Here is a 19156-nt window from a genome sequence, read left to right as displayed (position 1 = left end):
GAGTGACCTGCACTCTAGCTGTCTAAAGTGCCTCAGGGAAACTTGCGTTAAGGAGAAGCCAGATCTGCAGGGGCTTCAGACCGTGCACTCAAAAAGATAGACATTCATCTGAAGGTTGTACTCATGGAGGCAGCCCCCAGACCAGCCTCGGAGCTGAGCCACTGCGAATTGGCACTGAGCCCTTTGGCTTCCATGCAAAGCGCTGCCCCAACACTGTGCTCTTCCCTGCACCATTCTCCATTCCCAGTGCCGAGGAAGAAGCACAAGAAACAGCTCGCCAAGAGAGGGTGCTTTCCGGTGCCGAAGAGGAAAAAGCAGAGTGACTAGCATGGTGAGATCCGCGATAGGCCACTTGTCCTCCCTAGAGAGTGCTTGCTCCAGCAACTTCACCTAGAGCACTGAGTCCAGTCCGGGACCCACCCCAACTCCCAGGAGCAGTCATGGGACCTTGTGGCTGCAGGCCTCTTTGACTCTGGAGGCGTTTCAGCCAGAAAAGGATCTGATGTCCCTCCCCATCCTGCCCACCCACTAAAGGCCCCTGCCAGTCAGGGCTACTGGGGACAGAAAGTATCAAGGAGCCATCATAGCACCGCCCAGAGGAAAACCCTCCATGGTTCCATTGTAACAGTCTCCACCCAGTCACTGGCTCCCCAGCACCGCCTATAGGCAGAAGCAGGTACGGCAACCCCATAGTCTCCGAGGGAAAAATCCTCTTCAGAGTCCAAAGGGGAATCCTTCACCCCACTGAAGAAGTACCAGTACCCGACCTAAGCACTGGACTTCAGTACTGGCTCCCCCAGCTGGCGATTGGCCACTGGGCCACTGGCAAATGCAGTCACAGTCTTAAAACCTGTGGGGATTTCACCAAGTGCTGGTGCCCTCTTCCCACCATTCATACTCAGTGGGGTCCAAGAGGCAAGCCACTGTTTCATCCCACCCAACACCAGACCCTGACTCCAGTACCAAGGTCTCAGAAGTGGGCCCAATGGAAGTGGTACAGGTGGAGGAAAAAGAAGCAGCCCCTCCTCCAATGCTAGCCTTTTCCTCAGTATCCACGGATGAAGTGGTCACAGGCCCTAGTAACCCATTCCCTCCAGATGACTTCAGGGTCCATCTGGAGCAAGTCGCCACAAATGGGGGCTGGAAGCTGAGAAGCTGAAGGCATCTGTGCACAGCTTATTCTGGCTGCAGTGGCTCCCTCAAGAGTGACCCTGCCTGTTCTTGAGGCAGTGTTGGGACCTGTCAGGGCACTACGGCAGACCCCTTCATCTCTGCCCCCTACCTCAAAAATGGCGGAGAAGAAATACTATGTACAGGCCAGTGGTCAAGTACCTGTATTTGTGTCTTCCCTTCCCCGGGTCCCTGGTGGTGTGAGCTGCAGACGAGCGGGACAGACAAGGTTAGTCAAGCGCTACCCCAAAAATAAAGAGGCTAAGAGACTGGACCTGTTCAGACACAAGGTTTATTCAACGGGCAGTCTCCAGCTACATATCTCTAACTAGCAGGCTCGGCTAGAGATGTACAATTTTAATCTGTGGGACTCGGCCAAGTTTAAGAACTTCCTGCCACAGGAAGTCAAGGCAGGAGTTCGTGGCCATCCTGGTGGAAGACAAGAAGATGGCCAGGACCTCCCTCCAAGCAGCTCTGGAGGTGGCCGACTCAGCAACCAGTACGATGGTGTCAGCGGTTGCCATGAGGTGCTGTTCGTGACTCTAGTCTTCAGGCCTCTCTCACAGGGTTTAGCAGTCCATCCAGGACCTCCCCTTCGAGGGTACCTCTCTGTTCTCTGAACAGACAGACTCCAAGCTTCATGGCCTCAAAGACTTGAGGGCCACACTTCGCTCCCTTGGCCTTGACATGCCCCCAGCATTTAAGGCCCCAGCAGCCTCCCAGATTTCCAGTGCCTTCCAGTCAGGAGCCCTACAAAATAAAGGGAAAGGGCTATAAACGTCGTCAGTCCCTACTTTCTGCCTCAGCCTCCCAGTAAAGCTCTCATAGATATCCCAGCGGGGTCAGGCAGGTCTTTTGAAGGTGCACCTGAGGATGGCATACCAGTCTTGACTATGGATCCATCCCACTTTTGTTTTTGGATCGCGTGCGAGCTTTACTCACAGACTGTTATGTGAGACTTTAGCTTCAGTGAAGAATTCAGGAGCACTCTTAAACTACACTGAATTGACCAAATAGGGGGTATGTACCATCAACCAAGATAGACTACACTGTGGCTGCAGACTCTTCAAAGTGCTTTCCTCCTTCTACCAACACAATATCTATCTTGCTTTCTCCGTGAGCTGGTCGTATCCAAGCCCTAGATTTTGATAGTAGTGGTATGATCATATGTTCTGAAAAATAAGTAGAGTTATGTACTATCTGCATATTGCTGGCAGTTGAGTCCTGAGCTCACACTCTAAAGTACTCAAATTACTGTATTTTGAGGACTTTAAATGGTACATAGGTCTTGTGCTGACCCTCTGCACAAAGCCAATTTCACTCAGTCCTCACATTTTTAGATATATATGTATATTAAGATGCATAAGTGACAATACGTTTATCAGTGAAAGATCACACTATAACTCATTTAGAGTGTAAGCAAATGGAGCCTCTCACTTTGTCTGAAAAGCACCATTCACACCTAAATAATACTTTCTTCTTTCATATGACAACTTGCAAATCAACATTAAAGGTTGACATCCAAGTTTGTCGTCCACTCTGACTTCTGGTGAAATGGAACGAATAGAGGCTGTCCCTCTACAGAAGGATTTTAGAGGGCAGCAGTTCACTACATGTTCTGTGGTTTGGATGACCTTTCCACATGCACATATCATGCTGTCCTTCATTTTCGGTTTGTACACTAAGTAATTCCAAAGCCCATGTGAGGTTCTGATGCCATTTGCTGTGATCTATATCTTACATAGCATGCTGAAGCCAGGTGGTTGGTCTGTGGAATCCGTAATCAGGTCTTGATTCTTGACCCCCACTGTTTTGGTGAGAGTATCTTAGTTTTGAGAACTTTGGACACCAGTCAGAAGGGGTTCCTGGACATAAGGCAATATCATGGGAGAGGACGGGGGCAGTGCTTGGAGATCTTCATAGATGGGCAAGTCTATGTTTGTTGTTGTGCAGTTGCATTCTCTCATTACTGCTGCTTCGGAGAGACAGTGGTAAGATATGCGCAAGGATGGGAAGCCAGACTATCGATTGTTGACTCCAGCACTCCTGTGACAATTCTTAGAGCAATGTCCAATTGCATGTTGACAGGATTCATATTTGCGCCACCTGCCCATACTGACATTCAGTATATGCAGCTCCTGAGAAGAGAAGGGCCAAACTGGCTGACTGCAAGGTGTAAGCATCTTGATACCCATCTGGTCCCAGCTCGCTTCTGGATTATATTGTAGTTTTTATATTGGCATCCAACTTTTACAGATGTTGGCAGTATGTGAGGGTGCAATCCAGAACTGTTTCAAAATATTTTGGAACAGAGGGCCCTGTGGCACCTTAGAGACTAACAGAAGTATTGGGAGCATAAGCTTTCGTGGGTAAGAACCTCACTTCTTCAGATGCAAGGCTGTGAGGTTCTTACCCACGAAAGCTTATGCTCCCAATACTTCTGTTAGTCTCTAAGGTGCACAGGGCCCTCTGTTGCTTTTTACAGATTCAGACTAACATGGCTACCCCTCTGAAAATATTTTGGGAAATTCTCGTGCTGGAGTTGTTGCAGAAGATGACATTCCAGTGCTTCTTTGCGTGTTGGTTACTCAAGTGGAACACAACATTTTTGAAGGTGTGGTTGGAGCCACCATAACCAATAGTACGCTTTCAGTTTTTTCAAATATCCAATTCCCAATGGGGTCCAAACCCCAAATAAATCTGTTTTACTCTGTATAAAGCTTATACGGTGTAAACTGGTAAATTGTTCACACACTATAACACTGATAGATATGGACAGCTCTTTGCTCCCCCAGGTATTAATTACTTGCTCTGGGTTAATTAATAAGCAAAAAGTGATTTTATTAAATATAAAAAGTAGAATTTAAGTGGTTCCAAATAATGACAGACAGAACAAAGTAAATTACCAAGCAAAATAAAACAAAAACACGCAAGTCTAAGCCTAATACAATAGGAAACTAAATGCAGGTAAATCTCACCCTCAGAGATGTTCCAATAAGGTTCTGTCACAGACTAGACTCCTTCCTAGTCTGGGTCCAGCAATCACTCACGCCCCTGTAGTTACTGTCCTTTGTTCCAGTTTCTTTCAGGCATCTCTTTGGGGTGGAGAGGCTGTCTTTTGAGCCAGCCGAAGACAAAATGGAGGGGTTTCCAGGGCCTTTTATATTCTATCTCTTGTGGGCGGAAACCCCTTTGTTCTCCTGTGCAAGATCACAGCAACAAGATGGAGTTTGTAGCCACCTGGGCAAGTCACATATCTATGAATGATTCAGCTTTTTCAGGCCAACACCATTGTTCACATATTAGTTTGAATGTTCCCAGGAAAGCTCATATGTGGATTGGCATCTCCCGCAGTCCATTGTCAGTTAAGTGTTTCTTGATTGGCCACTTACTGATACTAATCCTCTCTCAAGAAGCTGATCAAATGCTTCACCGAGGCTACTTAAAATCAAATAAATACATAGCAAATATTCATAATTTCAAATACAAAAATGATACACACATACAGACAGCATAATCATAACCAGCAAACTACAACCTTTCCATAGACACCCCTCTTGGCCTCCTCTGTATAAGAACTGGTGCAGCCATAGGACCCCGCTTGCAACAATGATCTATACAGTCACAGTTTGTCAATAACGTCACAGACAGACCCCAGAGGGTGGGTTGTTTATTATTATTATTGTTCAGAAATTAATATTCACATTCATCACCAAGCAACTGGAACCTTAAAATTTTAACCAACATGTGGGTCTCAGAATACCTGGGGTATACTGCCATAGGGTGGCTATGAGGTAGCAAAGTAGTTAAATGTAAGAGAGTTTTTGGTAAATCCATGAGAGGGTGGTGGTGTTGCCAGGTGTGAGTAGCAGAGAACGTTACTGATTGCAGACTGGAGCTGACAACTTACAAGTCATTGGTAGAATTCCTGGCAAAGCAGGGAAGAGGCTCCTGGTACCTTTTCTCCATGGTGTCTGCAGTTGCCAACTCTTGGTGCAGGCTTCTTGCCCAACATTTCTTCCTACCTTGGTCATGAAGAATGTGGCAGTGGAGGGATGTTGCAGTGAATCTCCAGCATCAGTGGCCTCCTGAACACCTAGATAAATAAACCACTTCAGTCACCAGGGCAGAATCTGTTTTCAGGGCTCAGAGATTAATATGTAAGGATTTGAGTGTTAAGGACTGCTTATTTTCTTCAAGCTAATTTTTGGTGGGGGTCATTCTTTCAACCAAATCATTTGTCTTCTACATATGCTTGCATCAACCTTCCCTCACAGTTCTGCCATTTTTGTCGAACACACTTAGTCCTTCTGATATCCCAGCTGTCTTTTAAAGCCAGCTAGTTCTTCTCTGATGGGACCAAGCATGCCCCTCCTCTTCAGCTAGAAAGCCCACTTCATTCCCCTAGCTGTTTCTTCTTCCATCTCTTGGGCCAGAGATCTCTCCCTATGGTGGACCCTCAGCTATTTTCCATGGATTAAGAAGTCTGTCCGCACTAGCTGTAGTTACTAAGTAGGTCATGGCTTCCTCTCCTGGTATGAAAAGGTTGCTTTGAAGGCATAAAGTATCAGGGGGTAGCCAGGTTAGTCTGTATCCACAAAAACAACAAGGAGTCCGGTGGCACCTTAAAGACTAACAGATTTATTTGGGCATAAGCTTTCGTGGGTAAAAAAAAACCTCACTTCTTCAGATGTTTTTTTTTTACCCACGAAAGCTTATGCCCAAATAAATCTGTTAGTCTTTAAGGTGCCACTGGACTTCTTGTTGTTTTTGAAGGCATCGTTATTGTAGCCAGTGCAGAGAAACTTTCAGTATTTTGTGATTCATTCTTCGGTGGTCGTATCTTCACATATTCAGAATCCATTATTTAACTTTAGAGAAATAGTTCTTGGTTTCAAATGCTTGTTATATATTTATATGTAAAATCCCTTGGCAACTTTACTTGCTGCTTTTTGATAGTGGTAATTCAGTTTGTGGATTTATAAATGTAGTAAAGTAAATAATATTGGCGCATACCCACTAAATTAAAAAATAATGCATGTGATGGATTCTATTTGAAATGGCTATAAGCTAGGAAAGTCAAAGTTTTAAGCTGCCCTTAATTCACACTTCCTTAAGAAGAAAAAATAGCCAATAAGTAGAGTCTGCTGTAAAGAACCACAGCCATGCTGGGCCCAGCTCCAAAAACATATTTTATCAAAGCCCCATTGAGCTATTGAAGTTTTTTTTCCCCTTTTTTTCTGGGGTGTGGGAAGGAGAGGATTGTAGCTGTTGCAGATTTTCAAACTATTTCTGGGTTAAATATTCTTTTTTATAACTATTCTTATCAGTTCTATCTTGAGGAGAGTGCACCGGTAACATGTGGCTCGGAATACCTGGTTTGAGTTTTTAATTTCTTAAATCTAATTCCTGTTCTGAATTGAGCATTTTACACTCAGGATTGTTTTCAGTAAAAACATAAATCAGTTTTATACTAGTATGTTGGCAAGGGAGATCAGGCTGTTCTCTGTACAAGACATAAAAGACCCTGCCCCAAAGAGCTTGCAGTCTACGTAGACTGAAATACAGAACACTCTGGGGGAGACTCAGAGAAAGACACCGACTTAGAGCAGTTTTTAAAAATAAGTAATGGGTTGTCAGCATTTCACTGAACACAGTTTTAATGGCAGTGGTTAGCATTTGTGGGCTTTGTAGTGTTTTAATCTTTTAAGATGGAGCACACAAAGATGCATCTTTAAGTTAATAGGTGTTTTCCACCTTTTAATTTCTATTATTGTATACATAAAATATCAGCAGTCCTATAATATTTTAATTGTTTGATTCTGTATTGGTGATGATGGTAATATTAATTAGCCCCAATGTTGTGCTTTGTTCTGTATGAACATCTAGAAAGACAGTCTCTTCTCCAGAGAGGCACCCAGTCTAATTCAAGTAAGACAGTTCAGACACATACAATACCATTGGGTGATATGGCCATCTAGAATGGTGACAATCTCAAGAGATTTCTGTGAAAAAGGCAGAGGAAATGTACTTTCAGGAGTGATCTGTAGGAAGAGTAGAGGATGGCAGTTCCAAGCATGAGTGCACCAGCCAAGAAAACTTCATTGCTCGAGTGATTTAGTTCATTTTAGGTTCAGTGCTAGTTCTAGCATTTCACTCCACAAATAGAAATGGTATTTTTTCACAGACATTTTAAAAAGCTTATTTATTACTTTGAACAGTTGACTTCTGCTGGCTTAAGGAAAAAAAACATTTAATATACTGCATGGTTAATCAAATATGCTGTTTTAAAATCTAGATGAAAAGCTTTTTGTTAAGCAATAATCCTATAAAAATGTTGAGTTTTCTTGATAGTATGGCAAAAATGTCTTCAATAAATCTATCTGGTATTTCTTGTTGACAGTAGTTTACTTACATCCTGGGTTTAACAGATGTCAGCTATCCAATGTCTGCTTGTCTATAGGTGACAAAAACTACTGCCATACATGTGTCATGGGTGCATTACCAGAAGGATTAGTGTGTGACTGAATGTTAATTCAAGTTGTGCACAAAAGCTACATTAGGGTTCAAGTATTTATTGAAACTGAAAAAAATCAGTATTAAGGCAGCTAACTGATTTCTGGTTTTTATGCTGCCACAATCTGAAGAAATATGGGTTTGAAAATTGTATAGTTAATTCTAGCTGTTGGAAGGTTATTTTTTTCAAACTCCAGTCCTACAGTCATACTCATCAGTAGTCCGGTTGAGTTCAGAGGTATTATTCACGTGCATAAGTGGTTGCAGGATCAGAGTGACACTGTAAGCTTTATGGCTTTTTATGATTGTACAGATTGTAGAAAATAATAGTTGCCACTGGAAACAAATCATAAATATTCAGAATGAAGTTAGTGGTTTGAAAAACTTCTGCATTTTTCCTACGTGTTTTCTCACCAAAAATACAGGTAAACAGGACATCTAACTATGTACAAAGTAATACTTGGTCAAATGCACAAAGTAAACAAACTGAACAATTAGTCTTTCTCTAATCATTGTCCATTATAGTAACCTTAGTATTTGTTTACACTAGTATTTTTCTAAAAACTTCCCACCATACTACTATTCTCCCGGGTGCCCCCTGGTAGAAGCAACAATAGGAGAGCTAGTATCAATGGGCCCCTAGTAACACCAGGTTTGTTAACCTCCATGCCAAGACCTGTTCTCAACAGATTAAAGTGGTTTAAATACCAGTGGCTGATCTACATTAGTACTCCCACTATTGCTATGAAAAATGAAGCTGAATTGGTGGTAGCACAGTCTTCTCCTTAGGGTATGTGCAGCATGCCTCAGGTGGCACGTGACCAGGATTCATCATCGAGTTTGATATGCTAATTGGATCATTAACTTGCACAGGCTGGGTACTAATCGGGTAGGCAACGTGAATGCTGATTCATGCCCGCAGTAGTGGATAATAATTAGAAAATTGCATGTGCAGAGACAACCTTGGCTTTCATTTGTAATATTGGGCTAAAAAAAAAAAAAAAAAACCAGAGGTTTTTTTGTTTTTGTTTTTTTCAAATTGTTAGTGTCCTTTTATTTAGTTAATATTTGTGCATTGCTATGAAAATGTACTACACAAGGGATAAATATTGTGATTGTTACGTCTTGTCTACACACAAACTTGTACCAGTTTTAATTAGAGGGATGTTTTTTAAACTGATTTAGTTTAAACAAGTACAAAGCTCTGTGTAGACACACAGGCTCGGATCCTCTAAGGGACTTACGTGTTGTGATGCAGAGAGTCACAGCGCTTAACTTGTAGTCACCCAGAAAAATCACAGGAACAACCCTGTAATCCATGTCACCTGAGTTAGGCAGCTAGGCTCCCAATACAGTGCATGGGAGGGATAGGTGCCTAAGAATGCAATCTGCAAAAGCCAGCGTGCTAGGTGGGAAGCCACCTAAGCTAGCCAGTGCAAAATCCTAAGGAGACTCAGCCCCTGCCTCTCTCACGAAGTCTGGGCTGCTGCAGAGAGGCACCTATGTGCTAGTGATCAACAACCAGGCACCCCTTTCCTTAGGCTTAGGTGCCTAAGTTATTCCTTGTGAGAATGAATTAAGTGCCTGCCTCATGTCACACAAAATACCTGGAGGAGGACATGGTGCCAGCCTCATAAGTTTTAGCCCACTGGTTACAGCATTCAGTTGATACGTTGGAAACCTGGATTCAATTTCCCCCCCGCCCCCGAGCTATGGGATAGTCTGACGTGGGGCCCTTAATCTTTCCTGTTGGAGGTGTTCCACTGTGGATGAATATTTGGGCTTGGTCTACACTACAGAGTTAGATCAACATAAGGCAGCTTACGTTGACCTAATTATGTCAGTGTACACACTATAGCCTTGCTCCTGCCCATGTAAGTGCCCTACTACACCAACATAATAACTCCGCCTCCATGAGGAGCTAATAATGAGAGGTAATTACCGCAGTGGCTGTAAATTGACCTAACATAGGTCGACTGAGGTTTGTAGTGTAGACATGCCCTTGGTTGTTGGGCCAGAGAGAGAGAGTGACTGTAGCTTGGTGCTCCAGTTGTTCTACTTTAATTGTTTAACTTCCTTAGGAGAGATTGAGGGAGACCCACATAACTACCCATAGCTCAGTGGTTAGCGCACTCTCTTGAGAGGTGGGAGACCACCCTTCAAATCCTTTCTCCCCCTCAGGCAGAGGTGGGAATTGAACGTGGCTCTCCTATAACCCAGATGAGCACCACCACTTCTTCCTCCTTCACCACCTCCACTGGGACCCAGTCTGTTAGGCAGTCTCTGAGCATATCTACCAGATCAAACGATACAGGCAAGACAGTAGAACGCCTATTTTGCCATGAGTTGTGGATTGCTATGGGGCTTAGTCAGGAGATAGGCACCTGGATGCCTAGCATGAAGCAGCTATGCACATGCCCAGAAGCAGAAACTTGGATGCCTATGTAACTTTGACTGCAAAAACTTTAGATGCCCTCGTTGTTAGGCAGCAGCCAAACAGGAGTTTTGTGGATCACACTGGAACCTAAAACTTGGACTTAGGCGCCTAAGTCTGGGATGGTTAGGCACCCAAGTATCTTTTGTGAGTCTGGACCTTGCTACTTTTAAAGAGCAGCTTAATTAGTCCTTACAAACTATAGCTAAACTGAAATAACTCACTTTTAAGCAGAAAAAGGAATGTCTGAAAAGATTTTTTAAATTAATGTTGTTAAACTGTTGCAACTGTAGACAAGCTGTTAGCTTTTAATTCTGATTCAGTATGGCAGCATGGTACACTTTCACCAAAGCCATCGAGCTGATCCAAAAATGTGCACATTTTACAGTTTTAATTTTTGAAAACTCCACCTTCAACTTTCTCTTCTTTTCTTCTACTGTAGTGGGACATATCACTCCAGAGATGAGAGCACAGACAGTGGCCTCAGCATGAGCAGTTATAGTGTACCCAGAACCCCTGATGACTTCCTGAACAGCGTTGACGAAATGGATACAGGTTTGTTTTTCTTTATACCCATAATGCAGGGGTTCTCCTTTCCCCCCAATATATTTTCTTTCTTGCTTGCTCAGTCATTAGTGCACAAGAAGAAACATATAGTTCAGGGAATCTGAGAGATTCTTGACAGCATTATCTTGTGGACATGCACCAGATCAGAAATATTACAACATTCTTTTCCATATCTTTTGCTCTTACGAGGATTTAAAAGGTGTGCAGTTTGTCACAAACTTGTTTGTAAGAAATTAGTCAAAGATTCTGTCTAAGGGGAAACTCTCCTAAATTGTATTAGTATCCTATGGTTATGTGTGTATTGAGTGTGCATTAGCTTTTTGAGTAATGTTGTTGTTGCTTGTCCTAGGCTGAGGACAAAAATTCATATTTGAGTATTACTGTGCTCAATTATGAAATATACTTTCAGTTATTACAAGATGTAATTGATTTTATAGACTCATAGACTTTAAGGTCAGAAGGGACCATTATGATCATCTGGTCTGACCCCCTGCATGCTGCAGGCCATAAAACCGTCCCTACCCCTTCCCTGGACTCTGCTGCTGAAGTCCCCAATCCTGTTATTAGTGACTTCAATCGGCAGAGACCCTCCTGCTAGAGATCCCTGCCCCATGCTGCGGAGGAAGGCGAAAAACCTCCAGAGGCTCAGCCAATCTGCCCTGGAGGAAAATTTTCTTGAATGTAGTATAAGAATACTGTACACGTACAGCAAATACTGTAAAGATCAATGTATGGTAACATTGGGGAACTGGGAAGGTAAACACCAGAGGAATTTTCTATGTACATTGAGAATTAAATACTGTTTGATTTATGTGAGTAATCAGATTGCCATTAATGGGATCAATTGCACGAGTAAGGCAACCAGGATTTAAGCCCTTAATTTGTTATCTTAATCAAGTTTATTGGTTTGATACTTTCAGAATGTTTAATGTCTATTTGTTTTGTTTTATAACTAGGTGATATCAGCCAAAGTAACATACCTTCCCATCAGAACCGTTTCCCAGATTACCTTGAAGCCATTCCAGGGACAAACGTGGACCTTGGGACACTGGAAGGAGATGGGATGAATATAGAAGGAGAGGAACTGATGCCAAGTCTGCAGGAGGCTTTGAGTTCTGACATCCTTAATGACATGGAATCTGTGTTGGCAGCCACCAAACTAGATAAAGAGAGTTTTCTTACTTGGTTATAGAGGCCTCAGGGAGACTGCATTGTAAATCTGTGAAGGATCTAAGGAGATAAGACATCTGTGCCTGAAGTTCAAAACAAGCCAATGTGGCATACTTTTGGTTTGTGGTCAGAAAAAATAAATGAACAAATATTCAACAAGATTCTTTCATCCAACATTTTGCTATTCCTTGTCCATCGCTGCTGTTCTAGATTGCTGACCTCTCTCACAATTGACTCTGAAGAATAGACATCTTTGTGATCTTTTTCTATTGCTGTTTCAACTACTGTTCAATTGGGAGCAGGGGGATGATGAGCCTGTTTGGATGACAAATGCCATTCCTTTTGTACTAATATGCGCTTGCATATCATTTTATCTAAGGACTCAGATTTGTGAGTTAACATCTGCATGTCACCACTTGTAGTTTGCTCAGCTGGTTGTTTCCTCTGCTGCCTGTGGCAAGTGGTAAAACACAACTTACCGGTCTGAAAAGCCCCAAAAAGATGTATCTGGTCAAAAGAAGTCAATAGTGATTTACAGATCTAGCTCAAAGGAGGGCTGAAGACTGTTTGACATTAAGTGTTTGTTACTGCTAGCTCTTTTGTTAGGCAACAGACTGTTGTTGTTCTTATTTTATGGTATAGAAAATCATGAGTCATTTTATATAGAAACTTATATCAACTTTGATTTTTACCACGTACTCTAGGCTAACTTTTGTCAGTCAAAAACGAGAGGAATTTTTGTTTTGTTTTTTGTTTTGTTAGTGAATTTAATTATAGATGTAGCTTGGGAAGTAATTGTAGGTGTTCTTTTTTTAATAGTGAAATCTAAATTTTCTGATTTCACTGTCTTATTTAAGTCTCAATTGTCTGCTTTTTTTATATATCTAAAATGTCTATTTTAGCTAAATAGCTAGCGAGTACATATGGTTTTATGTTTTGCCTGTAACTTTTATTTTTAAAGGCTAGCTTTGAATGTAATCATTAGAATAAATGACCAGTGGCTTATTTTTCATGTCTACTTGCAAGAATTTGAAACTAGAATCTGGTTGCAGCACTTTGAGAATGAAGTGTCCTATATAAGCTTTTATAATGCCTTTTAAAGTAGCGGGAAACCATACACTACATGTTTTAATTGACTGTTACAAGTAATGTCTTGGGGTTAGGTTTTAATTTTGATTAAATCAGTGAGTTTAGATTGTGAAGTCCATGATGGGAGACAACTTAATGAAAAGTCTTCCCTTAATTAGCATGGAAAAATCATCTAAATTGTCATCTCACTTTCTACTGTAATGAAAACACTAAAAAAAAACTGACTGTCCTAAACAAAATAAGTATTAATTCTGTGTGGTGAAAAATAAGCCCTGGACACTATGTGTAGAAGACTGTAAAGATATGTGTTAGATGGTGACATGAGCAGGTAATGAAATGTATATTAGTAGAGTTTAGTGCAGGGGTAGAGATGAATATGACTTACCTATATTTTAACAGGGAAAGATGTAACACTAAAACATCTGCAGGAGTTGACACAGTTTCCAAAGAGTATTTTTAAATGAACAAAATGAGCATGAATCAAACTTTCAGTATAAGCTATGAAGTCATTTTTTGATGATAAATAGTGGTACCAGCTAGCACCTCTGTAATTAAGGGTTTGAGGGTCTGTCAGCATTCACATTATAAGTCCTTATTTTCAAGGGTTTATAACTGGACCATAAAAAGACTTTAGGTATGAAACTTGGTATGAAAAGTCTCCGCCTGAAAGGAATTTTTTTAAAGAAATTGTTTTAAAGGGCTTGACCATTTTTTAAGATATAGGAGTAAATTAAAAAAACCCAAGAGTTGTCTTTCAGTTCTTTGGTGCTCCAAAAACTTTAAATGGCTGTATTTTATAATAATTTGTAGACTATTAACCTAGAAGGACTCTTTGGTTCTGGAGTTTTAAAATTTGCTTTAAAAATTAAAGCAACAGAAATTGAGATGTGAAAAATTGCCACTAAGTAAGCACATTTGCTATTTCTTATGAGGATTTTAGCACTCAGAACATACAAAAGCATATGTGGATCGTTACAGTGTATGGTTTTTAAAATGTTGATTCCCACTGAGGCATCTTAACAGCAGTTACATTCTACTACACCAATAGTCCACAGATTAGTAGGCCACTTACATGCGCAATGACAGAAACAGCCCTTGAAACAGTAAATTGTGTCCATAACAGGGATTATAGGAGCATCTCACACTCCATTAAGAGTTCTTCCCTCTTTCCTTCCACCACTTAAAAAAAGATATTTTAAAAGACACTACATTGTTTAAAATAACTTGAATGGTCTGACATAAAACCACAAAAGCAAGGAAATTCAAAGTTTTGATGAGCGTAGGTCAAGTTTTTTTTTCCCTTGCTTTTGTGTGTTTCTCATAGCTTTAATGTTGGAATGTTTTCTTATTGTAAAAACTCTAAATAGCTTATACTATATTTGGGTAGCACTGCTGGGGTAGGTACTGACAAACTGGGAATTCTTGAATTGCTCTGACAGTAAACCTGTTTTGTGATTCTTTAATCAACTTTAAGACATTTCCGTTCTCTTCCATTTATTAGGGAATGTACTTTAGAGATGCTGTACTGTTGGCAATTGAAATTGATTTGGATTTTATTCTGCAAAAGCAGAAGTGATGAAGTGGTTAAAATTTGTTTGACATACAAGAGTGTTTGGGGTAGTATTTTATACTGATTGATGTATATATTTAAACAACAAAAATCATTGTCCTAATGTGATAGTTTCTAGATTTAAGTATACTGTGCTCAGAATACAGAGGAGGCATATAAACTCTACTGTACTTTAGCAGTACCTTGGCAGACAAATGCTTTGGAATAGGCTACAGTGTCAGTAAATCACATGGATCAAAAATTGTACCAATCAGTGTTGGAACTGAAGCAATGCAAAAGAAGAAGAGACAATTTCAACATGATTAACACTTTACATAGCTTTTGCACATCTGGTGAATTAGTACTAAAGTGACTTTTCACTTGCAAGCATGGTTTTTATACAAATAGCCGGTGTGCCTGTCTAAAATAATTACTTGTTTTTCTGTATCTTGAAAAAGTACTCTCCACATTTTAAATGTTCTATATTAGAGAACTCTTGAATGCACCCTTGTCAAAAATATATATATAGTTATCAATGTTACTTTTTAGATGTAAGAGCATGCCTTAGGTACCTAAGTAAATTCTGTTACATTATTTTTCTTTATGTAATACTTTTTCAGTTGTTTTATGTGATATAAATATATACTTTGTGCTTAAAACATCTTGTTTGTTTTTACATTTAATAGTAGATAAAACTATTTGATTGCCTTAAATCAGGCAAACACATTGGAATTGTTTTTTGTTGCATTGCGTTTTTTGTCTGTTCTATTAATCCCCATGTAACATTTTTTGTAATTATAGGCTCCAATCTTACAAATACTTACACACAAGCTTAATTTTAACGCTGTGAGTAGTCCATTGACATCAGTGAGACTACTAGAATGTTTAAAGTTAAACATGCTGGAAGGACATAACAAGTGGGGTCCCGCGGGGATCTGTTCTGGGTCCAGTTCTATTCAATATCTTCATCAATGATTTAGAGCATACGGAGTACACTTATAAAGTTTGTGAACGATACCAAGCTGGGAGAGGTTGCAAGTGCTTTGGAGGATAGGATTAAAATTCAAAATGATCTGGACAAATTGGAGAAATAGTCTGAAGTAAATAGGATGAAATTAAATAAGGACAAATGAAAGTACTCCACTTAGGAAGGAACAATACAAAATGGGAAATGACTGTGTAGGAAGAAGTACTGTGGAAAGGGATCTGGGGGTGGTCATAGTCGATCACAAGCTAAATATGAGTCAACCGTGTAATGCTGTTGCAAAAAAAGCAAACATCATTCTTGGATGTATTAGCAGGAGTATTGTAAGTAAGACACGAGAAGTAATTCTTCTGCTCTACTGTGCTCTGATTAGGCCTCAACTGGAGTATTGTGTCCAGTTCTGGGCGCCACATTTCAGGAAAGATGTGGACAAATTGGAGAAAGTCCAGTGAAGAGCAACAAAAATGATGAAAGGTCTAGAAAACATGACCTATGAGGGAAGATTGAAAAAATTGGGTTTGTTTCGTCTGGACAAGAGAAGACTGAGGGGGGACACAGCAGTTTTAAAGTACGTGAAAGGTTGTTACAAAGAGAAGGAAGAAAAATTGTTTTTCTTAACCTCTGAGGATAGGACAAGAAGCAGTGGGCTTGAATTGCAGCAAGGGAGATTTAGGTTGGACATTTGGAAGAACTTCCTAACTGTCAGGGTGGTTAAGCACTGGAATAAATTGCCTGGGGGGTTGTGGAATCTCCATCATTGGGGATTTTTAAGAGCAGGTTAGACAAACACTTGTCAGGTTGATTTAGACAATACTAGGTCCTGCCTTGAGTGCAGGGGACTGGACTAGATGACCTCTTGAGGTCCCTTCTAGTTCTGATTCTATGATAAGATTAGGGGGGAAATCACTCAACTTGCATAGAACAATATGTTAAAAGAGCAAAATAACCTACTATATTTGATAGCCCGCTGAAAGTTAGTAAGAATCTTACCCATTATGAGAAATTTTCCCCTTAATTTTAGATGTTTGTAATGTTCAGGATTTACCTGCATAGTGTGAATACTTTTTGGCTAACTCTAGGCTTGCATCGTATGGCAGATAACTAGTAAAGACACTATTTTCGATTTCAGGTTCTGAGCTATGATTCTGAAATATACATATAACAGACCTTCTTGAAGATGTTTTCCAGTTTAATTTCACTTAGATTGTTTTAGGGCTCTTGAATTTTGGTATTCTTTCCATTTTTTAAAATGGAAGATCTGAATGACTTCTGTGTAATGTGATTCTTCATGCCTGTAGTCTTTATACATAAACTTTCCTTAAGTCTTTGTTTTTAGCAATCCAGAGTTCCTGATGTTCAGCATGGGAGTGTAGTTACAGCCCTTAACATTAAATGGAGTTTTGTGCTTCTCTCCATTAAAGGTCCAGAGCCTTCTACTTCCCCTCGACCACCAGTAGTCTGCCACCTACCCCTGAGTTCAGTGCTGGGGATAATCATGCAAGTTTTTATAAACTTTAAAGTTTTAACCGGCCCATCATACCATGCACCTGGAAGTGAACTGAGAGCCAGTACAGAGCATGGAGCACAGGTTTTATGTGCTAATAGTAGCTTGCCCTCTTTAAAAGGTAATGACATATTGCACTAACTGAAGCTTGAGTAGCTTTCAGAGGCAGCCCTAAATAGAATGTATTGCAATAGTGCAGGATGGACCCCGGTGTTTAAAGTTGGTGCCTTTTTAAACAAACAAACAAACAAAAAGCACACTGTTATTCTAAAGGGAAAGCTGAATACAAAGTTTGTGGATACCAGTAAATTTGATAAGACTGATATCAGTTCTAGTGCGTTTTTGGCTAATCAATTTGGTTTTCTTTGTGTTCTAAGTTAAACCTGTCTCTCTCAAAAATCCCCCAGAAATGCAGAAGCTACAGTATGTGCCATATATAATGCCTGTAAATATTAACTTTTATCTGTTCTATGTTAAATGTAATTGGTCATGAAGCTTACCAGACTTTGCATATTAAATTGGCTTGCATTGGAACTTTCTGTAAAATCATGGGAGGATGATCTAATGTTGATACATCTGCATTTTGACTAATAAGTGATTAAAAAAAATATAACTGAGTGACTAAGCATACATCTACACGGGGATAAAAGACCCACGGCTGGCCTGGGTCAACTGATTCTGGCTCTGTGTAGGTCCCAGAGCTTGGCTCCAGCCCGAGCCTGAATGTCTCCACACAGCGATTTTTCAGCCCCACAGCCATAGTCCCGCAAGCCCACGTCAGCTGACCCAGGTCAGACGTGGGGGGATTCTTTTATTTTTTTTCCTGTTTAGACCTACCGTAAGAGCAGGACAATATATGTTTGTTTCGGAAGTCATATGATGCCAAAATGAACTCTGTGTAAGAGAGATGTTGGCCCATCTGGAGCTCCCTTTCTTCCCTCTGCTGATGTGCTTTTAAATTATTCTTGTCCATTAGTTATAATATTGAGATTGCAGTAGCACTCCAAGGCCCCAGTCAGGATTGAGGCTCTATTGTGCTAGGTGTTGTGCACCCACAGAGGAAGACATGGTCCCTATGTTCTAGAATTTATTTAAGAACATGAGAACAGCCATACTAGGTCCAGACAAAGGTCCATCTAGCCCAGTATCCTGTCTTCCGACAGTGGCCAATGCCAGGTGTGCCAGAGGGAATGAACAGAACAGGTAATCTATCCCTGTCTTCCACTCCCAGCTTCTGGCAAACAGAGGCTAGGGACACCATCTCTGCCCATCCTGGCTAATAGCCATTGATAGACCTATCCTCCATGTCATGCTCTTTTCAATTTTATCACCTCTAAAACAGAAATTATCAAGATGTTGGGATTCAGATTGCTCAGCTCCCATTGCAGGATGTCTCTTGCTGACAAGCCTTCATCATATTTAATCACTTGGGATGTGATTGATTCCTACTTACTCCCAGAGCTACTGTAAAGGGAAAAAATGTTTTTTCTCCTCAACTGTTTTGCTTCCAGTTCTTTGTCTGGCTTCTGGTTTGGTTGTCACATGCAAGACACAAGGACTCTCCTCCATACTAATGCAGTTACTGGTGCTGAATTACCCCCAAGAAGAAGCTGCACTTCTTCCTCATGTCCAATATTAACTGTGATTCTAAAATTGCCCGATGTTTCCCGTTATTCCATTTCAAAGTCACTCAAATGTTTCCTTGTTAAATGTCATCTCAGTCAGTATCAACTCCTTAGTTGAGTTTTTCTCCTTCCTTTCTTCTCAATGAAGTTTGACACAGTACGCATCATTTTTTCTATACCCGGGGTCCACTGATGAGTAATCTATGGTTCAGTGCTTTTTCAGGAAATCCAGGCAAAGTTATGGACTTTCTCTTTTTTTGCATTAAAGAACTGTAGACTTTCAAATGAAGAGATTTACCAAATCTGGAGCAAAACTATTTAGCTCTATCATAGCTTAAAAGTCTGTGTTACGCCTACGAGAAGGTGATTTTTCATTCCAAGCATAAGAACACCGAGTTAAGTGATTTAATCAAGTTAGACCCATTAAAACTCCTCTTCACTTGCAACAGTCTTGCAGTTTGCTCCTTTTTCCTCCTCTCGCAACTGCTTTGAAATATAAAAGTGAAAAGTGCAGCTCCAATTTCAGAATTCAGTGTTGTTTTGTTTA

General features: G+C 40.6%; 1 protein-coding gene across 19 annotated transcripts in view; it reads left to right on the top strand.

Moving 5' to 3' along the window:
- The window catches only part of YAP1 (Yes1 associated transcriptional regulator), a 185001-nt gene extending 169847 nt beyond the window's left edge, over window positions 1-15154 (top strand). For all 19 annotated transcript variants that reach the window (XM_005300345.4, XM_005300344.4, XM_005300341.4 and 16 more), the window contains 2 exons: window positions 10563-10675; window positions 11644-15154. In XM_005300345.4, coding sequence (XP_005300402.2) covers window positions 10563-10675; window positions 11644-11879 — 349 coding nt within the window. In that variant the 3' untranslated portion in view covers window positions 11880-15154. The remainder of the gene's footprint in view (window positions 1-10562; window positions 10676-11643) is intronic.
- Window positions 15155-19156: the final 4002 nt, after the last annotated feature.

Source organism: Chrysemys picta, chromosome 1, assembly GCF_011386835.1.
Source record: "Chrysemys picta bellii isolate R12L10 chromosome 1, ASM1138683v2, whole genome shotgun sequence".
NCBI lineage: Eukaryota > Metazoa > Chordata > Testudines > Emydidae > Chrysemys > Chrysemys picta.
Note: the sequence above shows the minus strand (reverse complement) of the source record. Positions and strands in the feature narration are given on the sequence as shown.